Source organism: Neovison vison, chromosome 5 (assembly GCF_020171115.1).
Source record: "Neovison vison isolate M4711 chromosome 5, ASM_NN_V1, whole genome shotgun sequence".
NCBI classification, from domain to species: Eukaryota; Metazoa; Chordata; class Mammalia; order Carnivora; family Mustelidae; genus Neogale; species Neogale vison.
In genome coordinates, this window is record NC_058095.1 from 156,415,604 (window position 1) to 156,428,084 (window position 12,481).

A 12,481-nucleotide genomic window follows, 5' to 3' on the forward strand; every position below is an offset into this window, starting at 1 on the left:
TATCATGTGTGGTGGTGTCACTTGTAATGCTAATGATATCAAAGTCGGGGGTGTGCCGTCACGCATTCTAGGCAGTGTTTTGTGATATACACTCTTCTACACAGCCTCCTGTCTTTGAATGTACACATTTTAAATTGCATATAGGCAGGATTCTGTTCCTCTACTATGACAATTTTAGCTTTGAAGAGGTTCTCTGAAAATGCTGCTTTTATCTTTCTTCTGCAGTGATGAACTTGAATGTTGGAATGTTGTAAGTTCTCACATAATACGGCTTAGATTTTTGTTTGCTTTGGCAGTAGACCTCTGTTTAAAATTCCTTTAATCTGTTCATTCCATGCTTTTTATATTCATTTTGATAGCTGATGGCTCTGTGAAGAATTTTATATGAATTTATCGAACTAATAAAACTTGTATTTGTAAATTCTGTTTCCATCCCAGTTGCTAAAAGTGAGTTTTTCAGCAAATTGCTGAATTTTTGCCTTTAGATTTTTTTTTTTCTCTCCTGGAGGAAATAAACAATTCATATGCTGAATCTAAAGTTTCATTAAAATTGCTTATGCCCCGTCTCAGGCATTTTAAGTGGGCCATCTGTCTAAACATCTCTCTCTTTTTTTTTCTGATCATTTCCTCGACTTATTCATGAACCATGGGAGGGCTCCTTTGTAGTTTCTATGTAACTGCTTCCATCTACCCCCACTGAATACATCTATGTGCTTGCATAACGTAGCTTTTCACCGTGCTGGCAATTCTCTGAACTTGGTTCAGATGAATGGCCCACTTTTCTGAAGGCCTTTTTCTTCCTGCAAAGATTTGTATGCAGAAGCTGACCTCTGTGGCCATGGAATGCAGCGTTATTATTCTTGATCATTTTACAGACCACCCACTGTTAAAGTTATGATCAGGGATTGCTTAATGATTCTTTGACCACTAACATTGTTTTAACTCAGTATCTCACTCTTAAATAGGTAATGACACCATTAAAAACCAGCTTTTCTGAGTGTCTCCTAATACGATTTCGAGATGCTTATAATCCTTGATAACCAAAGATGCTGTGAGTGATGTTTACATAAAATCTGCCCTAAAACTTGATGTGTAGTAGCAATGTAGGTGGGTTAGTAGCATTTACACTTTTTTTTTGAGTAAAATATTCTAGTAAGTTAAATGTTTTAGCAGTAAGTAACATTTGTGATAATCAGCTGGCCGTTTTTGCTATAAAATACAGAAAAATGTAGTTTTATTGAACATACTCTTTCTGGTTGGCTGTGGTAATATGAGCGGACAGGTCTGGGTAAGGGCTGTTGTTTGACTTGCTTTGTGAGTTGCTGTTTATGTGAATTCCCTTTTCCTGGATTTTGAGGGTTTCGTTTGTTTTTGGAAGTCGTAACTTCAATGATAATCAGCTTTGCAAGTAACTTATAAGCTGCACAGATGGAATTTGTGATCAGATGGCAGCCTCTTCCGGCGTGTAGTTCGGCAAAGAAGCTGTTTTCTGTGTACTGTTACTCATGAGTTGTGTGAAACTTCAGGACCTTTTCTCTCCCTGCCCAGAGAGTTTATAAAAATCTTGGAGACTACTTTTTATTTAATGGATAACTTAACTCTTCTCTAAAATTTAAGATATCGCTGTAAAATGTAACTGGTACCATTAGAAGCGTGTTTGTGCTGGTGGGTTTGATACCAGTGATTCAGAGTGATCGTCACTACTGTCATTGCCCGGGATTTGCAGAAGTAGAGCACACGGCCTCTCAGGGTGGCATGTGTGACCAGCTTTATTCATGGTTTATTGTAGTTTATTTCTGCCGCTGAGCTTACGGACCCGTATACTGAATAGACATGCCAAACCCATCCTTTGTATTTTAAAACCAAACAAAATGACTTTCAAACTTAGGTGGAGCCAGAAGGGATCTTACCCAGTTGTGTTTGTGGGAGAGTGAGCTTTATCTAAGGAGAGTCCAAAGGTGACCATTTTTCGCTTGTATCTCGTGGGCCTGCTTCACCTCTTTCCCACAACCTCCTAACACGTCACCTAAAAAGATACGGTTTAAAAAGTGCCGCTGCAGGAGCTGTGCGCCCCGAAGAAGTAATAGCTTTGCTGTCACCTCCCCAGCGCTGCGCCAGCTGTATTTCACCGGTGTGGACATTACGGTTCCAAAGGACTCAGGGAGGCCCGGCTGCATTGTTAGTAAGAGAAGGGGCTGAGATGAAACCTCAGGATTTCAACTCAAAAGAGCCTATGCTCTTTGCACAAGGTCCCTCTTGGGGTAGGTTAGAACATATATGAAACAGATGTGGATCAAAATAAGACAATGGAAAAATAAATAGTTCGGTTCTGAAGGGTGGCAACTCTACCTCGCCACCATCTGTGGGATTGTTTTCTGTGGGAAAATGCAGTCTGGCTTCCAACAGGATGTTAGGATGAACTCCCCAGCTCCGCGGGAAACAGAGGCTTGTTGCATAGCTAAAAAGAGTCTCCAGGTTTACTGGCAAGAGTTACCTCCTCCAGGCCACGGAGTTGTGAAAAATACTAAGCATGTAATATAGGTTAAGCAGAGGGGAGATGACTGAGGTTTGTACTATGATCAGTGCCTGTAGCTCGGGACCAGTTTAGGAGAGAGATGATGGCCCTGAAAAACCTGTTCGTTTGTGGATCAGAAGGAATCCAGGGTTACCATGAAGGGCTTTCAGTTCCGGGGCTGGGGGAGCGGCGATGAGTGTTGGTCTAGGGTTGGAACTAATCAAAGTAGTAAAAGTTACCATTTATGTGCACTGCTTAATGTGGTCCTCAGCACATCAGTCTGATGCAGATGCTGTCGTATGTCTGGTTTGGTATATAAGGAGACTGAGCCAACGGTTAGCTTAAGGTCAGGACTAATTCATGTCAGGGCTGGGTTCTTTATCTGCTGCCTCAAGTCCCTGGAGCCTGAGTGTGTGACCGCTGCGTTAGTTCTCTTGCTTGTTTTGGCTTGATCTGTGAAGTACTTTAAGGGTTTGGAGCAACCAGATACACAAGTCAGCATAATCCGAAATAAAACTGGATACAAAGAGTGGAACCTTAATTAAACAGGAAACTTGACTGGTAGGTAGGTTGGTTAAGATTTAAGCCAATGTGAAGTAGAAAAGCATGGAACAATCCGGAGCAGGAGAGTTACATAATTATTTTGATAGGAAAGATTTAAGAGAGCAGTGTGGCCGGTGATACTAGCTGTCAGGTTGTTTCTGCTGTGACGAACCCCTGAAAAGGTCGGGTGTTCTCCCCGTCTGAAAGTAAACAGAGGGAAAGCTGGTGAGGTGGTCGGTAGAGGTCAGGAGCATCCGGGTAGTAAGCCAGGAGCTTGGGGTCCGTGCTGCTCTGGAGTGCACTCTGTCCCTTGGGTGACCCAGGCTCCCCCGGCAGTGCTCGGCTGTAACAGGTGCTCCTCACATGCTGCCCTGCAGACCCCTACCCCGCACCCTTTCTCCCCAGCCCGCACTGGGTCCTGGGGATGCAAAAATAAGGTCTGATCTTGGTCTTTTAGGAGCTCTCAGGCCAGTGGGGGAGACGCAGTGAGATAGACAGATGCCGGGTGGAAGAGAGCGCCCAAGTAGGGGTGGGGTTGGCAGACAGGAGCGCTCTGCCCCACCACACTTTCCTCTCCTCGCCTCACTTTTGCCTCCGCCTCCTGGACGCTTCCCTGTTGGCCTTTCCAGTCCCTCCTGTGAGAAGCTCTGTACTCTGAACGCATCCTCTTTAAACCGACAAAAAGGAATCCTCCGTGTGTCTGCCTTGTGTATTAGTGGTGATTTACTGATGCATTTTTAAACTTTTCTCTAATTTCCATTTCTAGAGTTTTAAAACATTTCTTCGTCTTCAGAAAATAAACGGTGGGCCGAATACAAATGTTCCCCTAAATTACCCATCCTCCTCCGTTAGACATTGTGTCTAGAGATGATTTGATGAGAATCCTAGTTTATGTGACTGATTTTTTTTTTTTTTTAGTAGAATACACAGAGAATCATTTTGGACTTTGGGGGAGGGGGTGTTAAAACATAACCTCAACATTTTTTCAGAGTTATGACTTGAAACAGAATCTGAATACTACCTATTTAGTGCTTCAGAAATACTATTTTACAACTATAAATAATGAAAACACTCAGTATTTAAATTAGGTTAATTCAAAAATCGTTAAAATTTTGTTACTTTAAAAAATTGTGGGAAATATTTATATTCTAAAAATGTTTTGTCTCTGGCTGTCTGACCCAGTTTTTCTGGACCACATAATGTGGCTCATTGGCAGGAACGACCTTTGTGTTAAGACTAGCATCACTGAACTTGTATTCTTACCCAAACAAACAAAAAACCAAAACAAAATGATGTTAACACAAGTGAATAACTATGTCTGAACTCACTAGATTGTATGTTAATCATATGCAGTTTTTTGGGTAGTGAGTATAACTCAATAAACCTGGAAAAATAAGGTTGTAGATTTTGTAAATTAATTAACATTGTAAATTTTTAAAACTGCCTGGAATAGTAACCAAATATTGAAAAGAAATTAATATTGTAGAAAGTTCATTTTTGAAGACTGTCACAATTAAGCAACACAAAATCAAAGAAGAGATGATGGTACTTGGATAGATGGAGGGACCACAGTTATCCCAGAAGGATTGCTTTTCTCCTCAGAATGTCTGCGTGTGTTTTGTTTGTTTTCAGTTACTCCAGTTCAAACCTGAAAGGTTTTTTTTTTCCAAGCACAGAATCTTTTAAAATAATGTTCTGAATTATGGTCTTTGGCTGTTTCACCCTGCACACTTAATGTCAAAGGAAACTCAGCTTACTAGGAGAATACTATAAAATGATTAACTCTTTTTCTTTTTTCCTACTTCAGAGTGCCTATTATTAAACCACAGGAGGCTAACTGGGAGCTCTCAGTAAAATTGCATGATGAAGTTCATACTGTCGTAGCATCAAACAGTGGGCCAGCGTTCTCTGTGAGTTTTATTTCTTTATTTTATTTTATTTTTTCGGTAGTCTTGAAATTATCTATGAATATTTAAAGCAATTTTTTAACCTATTTAGCGGCTATCATCTTTTGAATCTGTAACATAGCTATGTGTTTGTCTCATCTTCTTTAGGAAGCTGAATGCCAGTGGCAGTTTTTGTTGTCTCACGTTAATTAGGAAATACACGTTCTGAGATTTAGGCACATTCTAAAACCACTTCCTGACACCTGATTCATTTTCCTTTTGTTATTGAGAAGTAGTACTTCTCTGTTTTTGTGACACAGAAGAGCATTTTTAAGTATAATTCCAAACATATGATAGCTGTGGTAGGTAATCATTCTTTTAAAACAAGTAATCTGAAGCCTATCTAGCATTTCTTGAGACATCATGTTGTGTGAGACATTCTTGAGGCTAAATTTACCTTGTGGTGACATTCCTTTTATTTCAAAGGAACTTGAACTTAAACCCCTTGGATGGTATCCATGATAGAACTGCTTTCGTTTAATTCTGGTCTGTACTGAACAACGTTACATTAAGATTTAGTATTTATACTGTGGTATGAATGATATGTTTAAATACTGTGATTTGAGATTGCCAGAAAAATACCGTGAAAGGTTAACTCGCGTCCTATTTTGCTTTCAGCATGAACCCACAGAAGCTGCTATGTAGTTAGTACAGTGAATATTTTATTAATCTACATTTCTCTTCTTGTGGCTAAGTTGTGATGAAACGTTATTTTGTTGTGTGGGAAAATCAAAAGATTTCAACAGGATATGAAAATTAATAAAATTTCACAGAAATAAAACCTGGTGAGGCTGAGGTATATGGTGGCAGTTTTGTTTGTTTTCTTGTAAACTCTACCTGCAAAGTGGGGCTCAGACTCCCACCCCCAGGTGCAGAATCCCGTGCTCTACCAAGTTCATCTGGCCAGACACCCCCTGGTGGCATTTTCCTGATAGAAAATACCCCACGTTGAGAGTTACAGAGAATTCGTTAATGCAGCATATCCTTATTATGTACCTACTGTGTGCCGGCTAGACTGCAGAAGCTGACATTCTTCTGTGGTCGTCAGTCACAGCCAAATGAGGTTGACTCGGGAATTACGTGTAATCTCCTTGGTTGTTTTTAAATTTTGTGATTCATTCGATAAGCCAAAATTGCCAAAGCATTTGTTCCTAAAAGGTATTTCAGTCCACTGTCTTGAAATGAAAACTATGGTGGCGTTAAACAATTATCTTACAGTGCATTTTGGGACGGGCTTATGGGATTCTTTACATTCCTCTTTTCTATATGATCATTTTAGAAAGTGGCTTCATAAGTAGAGATTTAAGTGTGCATCGGGTTGAGCAGCAAATTACATATACTGAAGTAAAGAGCATAAATATTATAGTGCAGCATTTTCCTTGGGGAAGGTTAACTTTTCAAAAATGTAGACTTAGCATAATTTTCAGTTCTGTACTGAGTCACCCTGAAGTGTTACTGTTCATCTGATCCTCCAGTACAGTGTTTTTCTAAGCAGTGCCTTGCCTTAGTAAGAAAACTGCTCGGATTACTTCTCAGAGCTGTTATTCTTTGTGCTCCTTTCCTAGTCCATGTTGAAAAACCAGAGACCATGAGCTCGAGTTGTGTCTTTGACTTGGCTGTAGAATTGCCTCTTGTTTTACTTTTTAGCCCACGGGCACAGTAGGGCTGTTTAAAAAAAATATTCTATATAAAATTTCCCTGGAAAATATGCACCTTGATATACAGTATCAATAACTACGACCCCTGTTGATTGGTTTTGCTTCTCTCAGAAGCAGCAAACCTAACAAGAAGCAAGTACTCCTGATGGTGTGTACTTTTCTCCTGAGCACGTTGGACTGAGCTTCCCTTGACATCAGTCTTAGTGAAAAGAGTCAAGATGAATAGTGTAGCCGAAGTAAAGGCTCATTGGTATGAAGTCTGTAATCGTGTGGAACCTCTGCTTTTTGGGTCTCAGGGGAAGAGCTGTGTCTGTTGGTTTTCTAGAACACCCACTGCCACATCAAGAAAAAGTTGAATTGTCCTAGAGGTGACTGTCTAGGTTAATGATCCCAGAAGTAGTACTGGTAAGGTTTTATGCCTGTAGTAATGCTTTGGCTATCCCACATTTTCAGAATGATTTTAATTATGAAAATTTAAATTATAAGATGTTTCTTTCAAATGAGGAAAGTACAGCAAATGTACAATGTTCTATATAGGTCTCTAATGAAAGAAAAAAATTCATAGTTACAGCTAAATCCCTTTTTTATGCAATCCCATTCTGCCCTTTTCCTCTCCAGAGGGGACAGCTGTCCTACAGGTGCTGTGTGTCCTCCTTGTCCTCCTCGTTATACTTTCAGTGTGCGTGTGTGTATTCTAAGAATAGTAAAAAAGAAAGTTGTAAAACTGTAAGTACTTAATGATACACTTGTAAAATTTTGATATACACAAAGTAAGAACAATTCTACTTACAGCAGCATCAAAAAAATTAAGACACTTAGGAATAAACTTAACTGTGGAGGAGAAAGACTTGTACATGAGCTACTACGCAATGTTGCCGAAAGAAACTGAAGAAGACACAAACGTGTGGAAAGTCCTCTTGTGTCCCTAGGTTGGAAGTCTTCATGTTGTTGTGATGTCAGTACTATCCAAAGCAGTTTAGAGATTCAGTACGATCCCTATCAAAATCCCAACTGAAGGTTTGCAGAGATAAAGAGATCATCTTTATGTTAAGAGAGGGACCCCAAAGAGCCAGCACAATTTTGAAAAAGAACAAAGTTGGAAAGCTCACACTTCTTGATTTTTAAAACTTATTACGAAACTACAGTAGTCAAAATGGTGTGGTACCATCATAATAATAGACACATAGACCTTTGGAATAGAACTGGGAGCCCAGAAATAAACCCTTGGATATATGGCAGGCGAGAATTCTACCACTGAACCACCAATGCTCCCCTGGATATATGGTCAAATGATTTTTGGTAGGAGTGCCAACCAAGGCAATTCAGTGGGGGAGAGGATAGTGTTTCCAATAAGTAGTAGTCAGTGGGTCGCCTGGGTGGCTTGGTTGTTAAGCGTCTGCCTGAGGCTTGGGTCATGATCCCAAGGTCCTGGGATCGAGCCCTGCATCGGACTCCAAAGGAAGCCTGCTTCCCCCTCTTCCGCTTGCCCTGCCTGTGTTCCCTCTCTCACTGTGTCTCTCTCTGTCAAATAAATAAGTAAAATCTTTAATAAATAAATAAATAAATAAATAAATAGTAGTGGCGACAGTGTATATGTACATGCAAAAGAAAAAAAATTAGGTTCTTGTCTTATACCGTGTACAAGATTAACTCAAAATCTATCAAAGACCTAAATGTAAGAAGAAAACCTGAAAAAGTCTCATGACTTTGGATTTGATGATAATTTCTTGCACGTGATGTTAAAAGCCCACGCAAGAAAAGAAACATAAGTTAGATTATATCAGAATTTAAAACTGGTGCATTGGGGCACCTGGGTGGCTCAGCCAGTTAAGCTTCTGCCTTCAGCTCAGGTCATGATCTTAGGGTTCTGGGACTGAGTCCCGCATCTGGCTCCCTGTTCAGCGGGGAACCTGCTTCTCCCTCTCTTTGCTGCTGTTCCGCCTGCTTGTCCTGTCTCTCTCTTTCTCAAATAAATAAATAAATAATCTTCAAAAAAATAAAAAATAAAACTGGTACATCAAAGGTCCACAGCCAGCAACAGAGTGAAAAGGCAGCCCACAGATTGGGAGGAAATATTTGCATATATCTGACAAGGAGTTGTTATTCAGAATATATGAAGAATTCCAGTAATGAAACAGCAATAAAACCAAAAATCCAACCTGATTTTAAAATGGGCAAAGAACTCTAATAAACATTTTTCTGCAAAGAAGGTACAGAGTTGGCCGGTAAACACATGAAAATATGCTCAGCATCATTGATCATTAGGGAAATGCAAATCAGAACCACCAACTCAGAGTTCTTAAGATGGCTATGATAAAAAAACAACACAAAATATAGTAAGTTTGGTGAGGCTGTGGAGACCTTGGACTCCCCATGCAGCTGCTGGTTGGAGTGTTAAATGGTGCTGCTGCTGCTGGAAAAACAGTTTGGTGGTTCCTCAAAAATTAAAAATAGAATTCCTGTATGGCCCAGCCATACCACTGGTGGGTATTTACCCCAAAAGAATCCGAATCAGGGTCTTGAAGAGACATTTGCACACCCATGTTCAGCCGCCTTGTTCCAATAGCTAAGAAGTAGAAGCAGCCCAAACGTCCAATGATGGAGAAGTGATAAACAAAATGTGGTGTTTATAGATCACAGAATATTACTTAGCCTTAAAAAAGAAGAAATTCTCATACATGCTGCAGAATGAAAGAACCTTGAGGACATTGTGCGCAGTGAGATAAGCCAGACACAAAAGGAGGGATACTGCCCGATTCCAAATCCTACAGTATGCAGAGTAATTAAACTCATAGACAGAAAATGGAATGGTAGTTGCCAGGGGCTGGGAGGAGTGGGGTGGGCAATGGGGAGTTCCTGTTTAAAGGGCATAGAGTTTCAGTTTTGCAAGATGAAAGGATGGAGATGGCCAGTGGTGACTGATGCGTAGCAAGGTGCATGTATTTCATACCACTGAACTGTACTTAAAAATGGGTAAGCTATTAAACTTATGTTATATAAAAAATTTTAAAAAGACACAAACCAACACAGATTAGTATTTTTGATAAAATTTATAAGCAGGAAGAATGAAACTGGAAATGAAGGAAGCATGGTTAAAGGAAAAAGTGACTTGAAGAAGGGGTAGGTGGAGTGAAATTTTATGTTTCAGGTCTTTGGTTCTGAATATAAGGGTCAGAATGTATAGAAGAATTAAGTATAAAATCTCAACACGAAGTTGAAATATTATTTTGCATAATAAGATGATAAACATCAAAATACCAAAAACAAACTGAGTTTTACTTATATTTATTTTACAATTCTCTTCTGGATTCCCAAGATGTCATCTCTTCTCTTTTACTCTGCTTAATGTGAAGCTGGTCAAAATAGTTCATGACAAAAGAAAAGGTTAATGCATTTGTTATCTTAAAGATGGTGGCATAAATTCACATTGAAGACAATTCACTTGGAAGAAAAATGTCAGAGCACTTCTGAAGTGAAGAAAATTTACTCAAGAATTCAGGCTTCCTAAAGACGAAAAAATGAGCACTGTATGTGCACTTAAAAAATTTTTTTTTGCCTGATACTTATGTTAACTACAAATAAGCAGAAATAATAAAGAATAGTTATATATGATCCTTGATAGTGATTTAGATATCCTTTGTTTTAGTGAGCCACTGAGTGAAATATTTCTAAAGAACCTGTGAACGACTTCTTAAGAATAACCAGGACTTAAAAAAAAAAAAAAAAAGAATAACAAGAACTAATGAATTTTGGCATCGCAATGTAACTTTTGTTAATAGTTGAAAAGAAAAATGTAAATGATCAAAAATAACATTATCATGGTCAAGGAAGATGAAAATTGTTTTCACTAAAAAATAAAAACTTTTCAGTTCATTTTCCTAAATGAGATTTCTATTATTTTTTTTGCTTCTTATGGAAAGGTTTTTGCTTCTTATGGCTTCCTTTTGATAGCCATAAAATTTTGCTGCATTTTTGAATTACAATCAGAATCTTTTCATTCTTCCAGTTGAAGTTATATATTGATAAAACTTATGTTAAAAGTTAAATGGCAGAGATCCACTCAAACAGCAGATTTGTGCAGCAAAGCAGCTATAACTGGTGAAAATTAGAAAAGTCTGTATTGTAGGTGACACATATTGTTGTATGTAGAAAATCCTGAGAAATCCATTAAGGAAATAGTACAGATAATAAACAAGTTTAGGAAGGTTCTGGGATGCAAAATCAATGCATAAAATCAGTTGCATTTCAAGTTACTTGCAATTGAACAATCCAAAAATAAAATTTTGAAAACAGTTCCATTAACAAGAGTATCAAAAGAACAAAGAACAAAAGAAGTACAAAATTTATACTGTGAAAACCACAAACTATTGAAAAAGAAGTGAATGGAAGTCCAAATAAAAATAGCATCTCATATTCCTGAGTTGAAAGACTTAATATTGTTAAGATATCAGTATTTCCTAAATTAGTGTATACGTGCAATGCTGTTCCTTCCAGAATCCAAATTTCTTTTTCCAGAAAGTGCCATGCTGACACTAAAATTTATATGGAAACTTACAGGACCTTGGTAGTAAAAGCAATCTTGAAGAAAAGAATAAAGTTGGAGAACTCTATTTCCCTCTTCAAAACCTACCACAAAATTGTCTCATAAAGACAGTCTAGTACTTGTGTAGAGATACAGAAGTGAGAATCCAGAACTAAATCCCGACGTGTGTGTTCAAATGATTCTTGACAAAACTACTGGAGTAATTCAATGAAGGAAAGAATAATCTTGTCAGCAAATGGTGTTGGAACAAGTGGGTATCTAGATGTAAAAGAATAAAGTTGATCCCGATCTCATATTGAGTTAATACACCAAAATTAACCGAGAGGGGATAAAAGATCTAAATGTAAGAGCTAAAACAGTAAAACTCTTAGAAGAAACATAAGGATACATATTCATGCTTGCACATGGCAGTAGTTTCTTAGATAGGACAAAAGCACAAGTCACAAAAGAAAATATAGATAAGTTGGTCTTTAAAATTAAAAACTGTGCTTCAAAGGATGCTAACAAGAACTTGAAAAGACAGACCAGAGAATGGGAAAACATATTTGCAAATCATATATTCAGTAAAACACTTGTATATAGAATATGTACAACTGGGATCGCCTGGGTGGCTCAGTTGGTTAAGCGTCTGATCCTTGATTTTGGCTCCGGTCATGATCTCAGGGTCATGAGATCGAACCCCATGTTAGGCTTCGTGCTCGGTGCAGAGCCTGCTTAAGATTTTCTGTCCTCTTCTCCCTCTGCCGCCTTCCACTCTGCTCACACTCACAATCTCTGCCCTTCTCTCTCTAAAAAACAAAACATAAAGAAAACTTAAAACTTAATAATAAAAAAACCCCACGATATAAAAATGGCATTTTTTATCTGAATAGTCATTTCTCAAAATGTCATATCTACACAAAGATGCTCAACATTGTTACTCATCAGGGAAATGCAGATCAAACCACGCGGAGAGAGCGCCTCACACCACTAGGATGATTGTGGCCAAATAGATAAGGGAATTAGGAGATGCACAGAAATTGGAGCCCTGGCACACTGGTGGTAGAAATGTAAAATGGTGCGTAGCCTTTGGAAAACAGCTTGGCCTTTCCTTAAAAGTTTAAACATAGGGGCGCCTGGGTGGTTCAGTGGGTTAAGCCTCTGCCTTTGGCTCAGGTCATGATCTCAGGGTTCTGGGATCGAGCCCCGCATAGTGCTCTCTGCTCGGCAGGGAGCCTGCTTCCTCCCTCTCTCTGCCTGCCTCTCTGCCTGCTTGTGGTCTCTGCCTGTCAAATAA

General features: G+C 38.9%; 1 protein-coding gene across 3 annotated transcripts in view; it reads left to right on the plus strand.

Annotated features, from left to right (window-relative positions):
* The window catches only part of PCCA (propionyl-CoA carboxylase subunit alpha), a 402,014-nt gene that overhangs the window by 251,889 nt on the left and 137,644 nt on the right, over nucleotides 1–12,481 (plus strand). For all 3 annotated transcript variants that reach the window (XM_044250038.1, XM_044250039.1, XM_044250040.1), the window contains one exon: nucleotides 4,866–4,968. In XM_044250038.1, coding sequence (XP_044105973.1) covers nucleotides 4,866–4,968 — 103 coding nt within the window. The remainder of the gene's footprint in view (nucleotides 1–4,865; nucleotides 4,969–12,481) is intronic.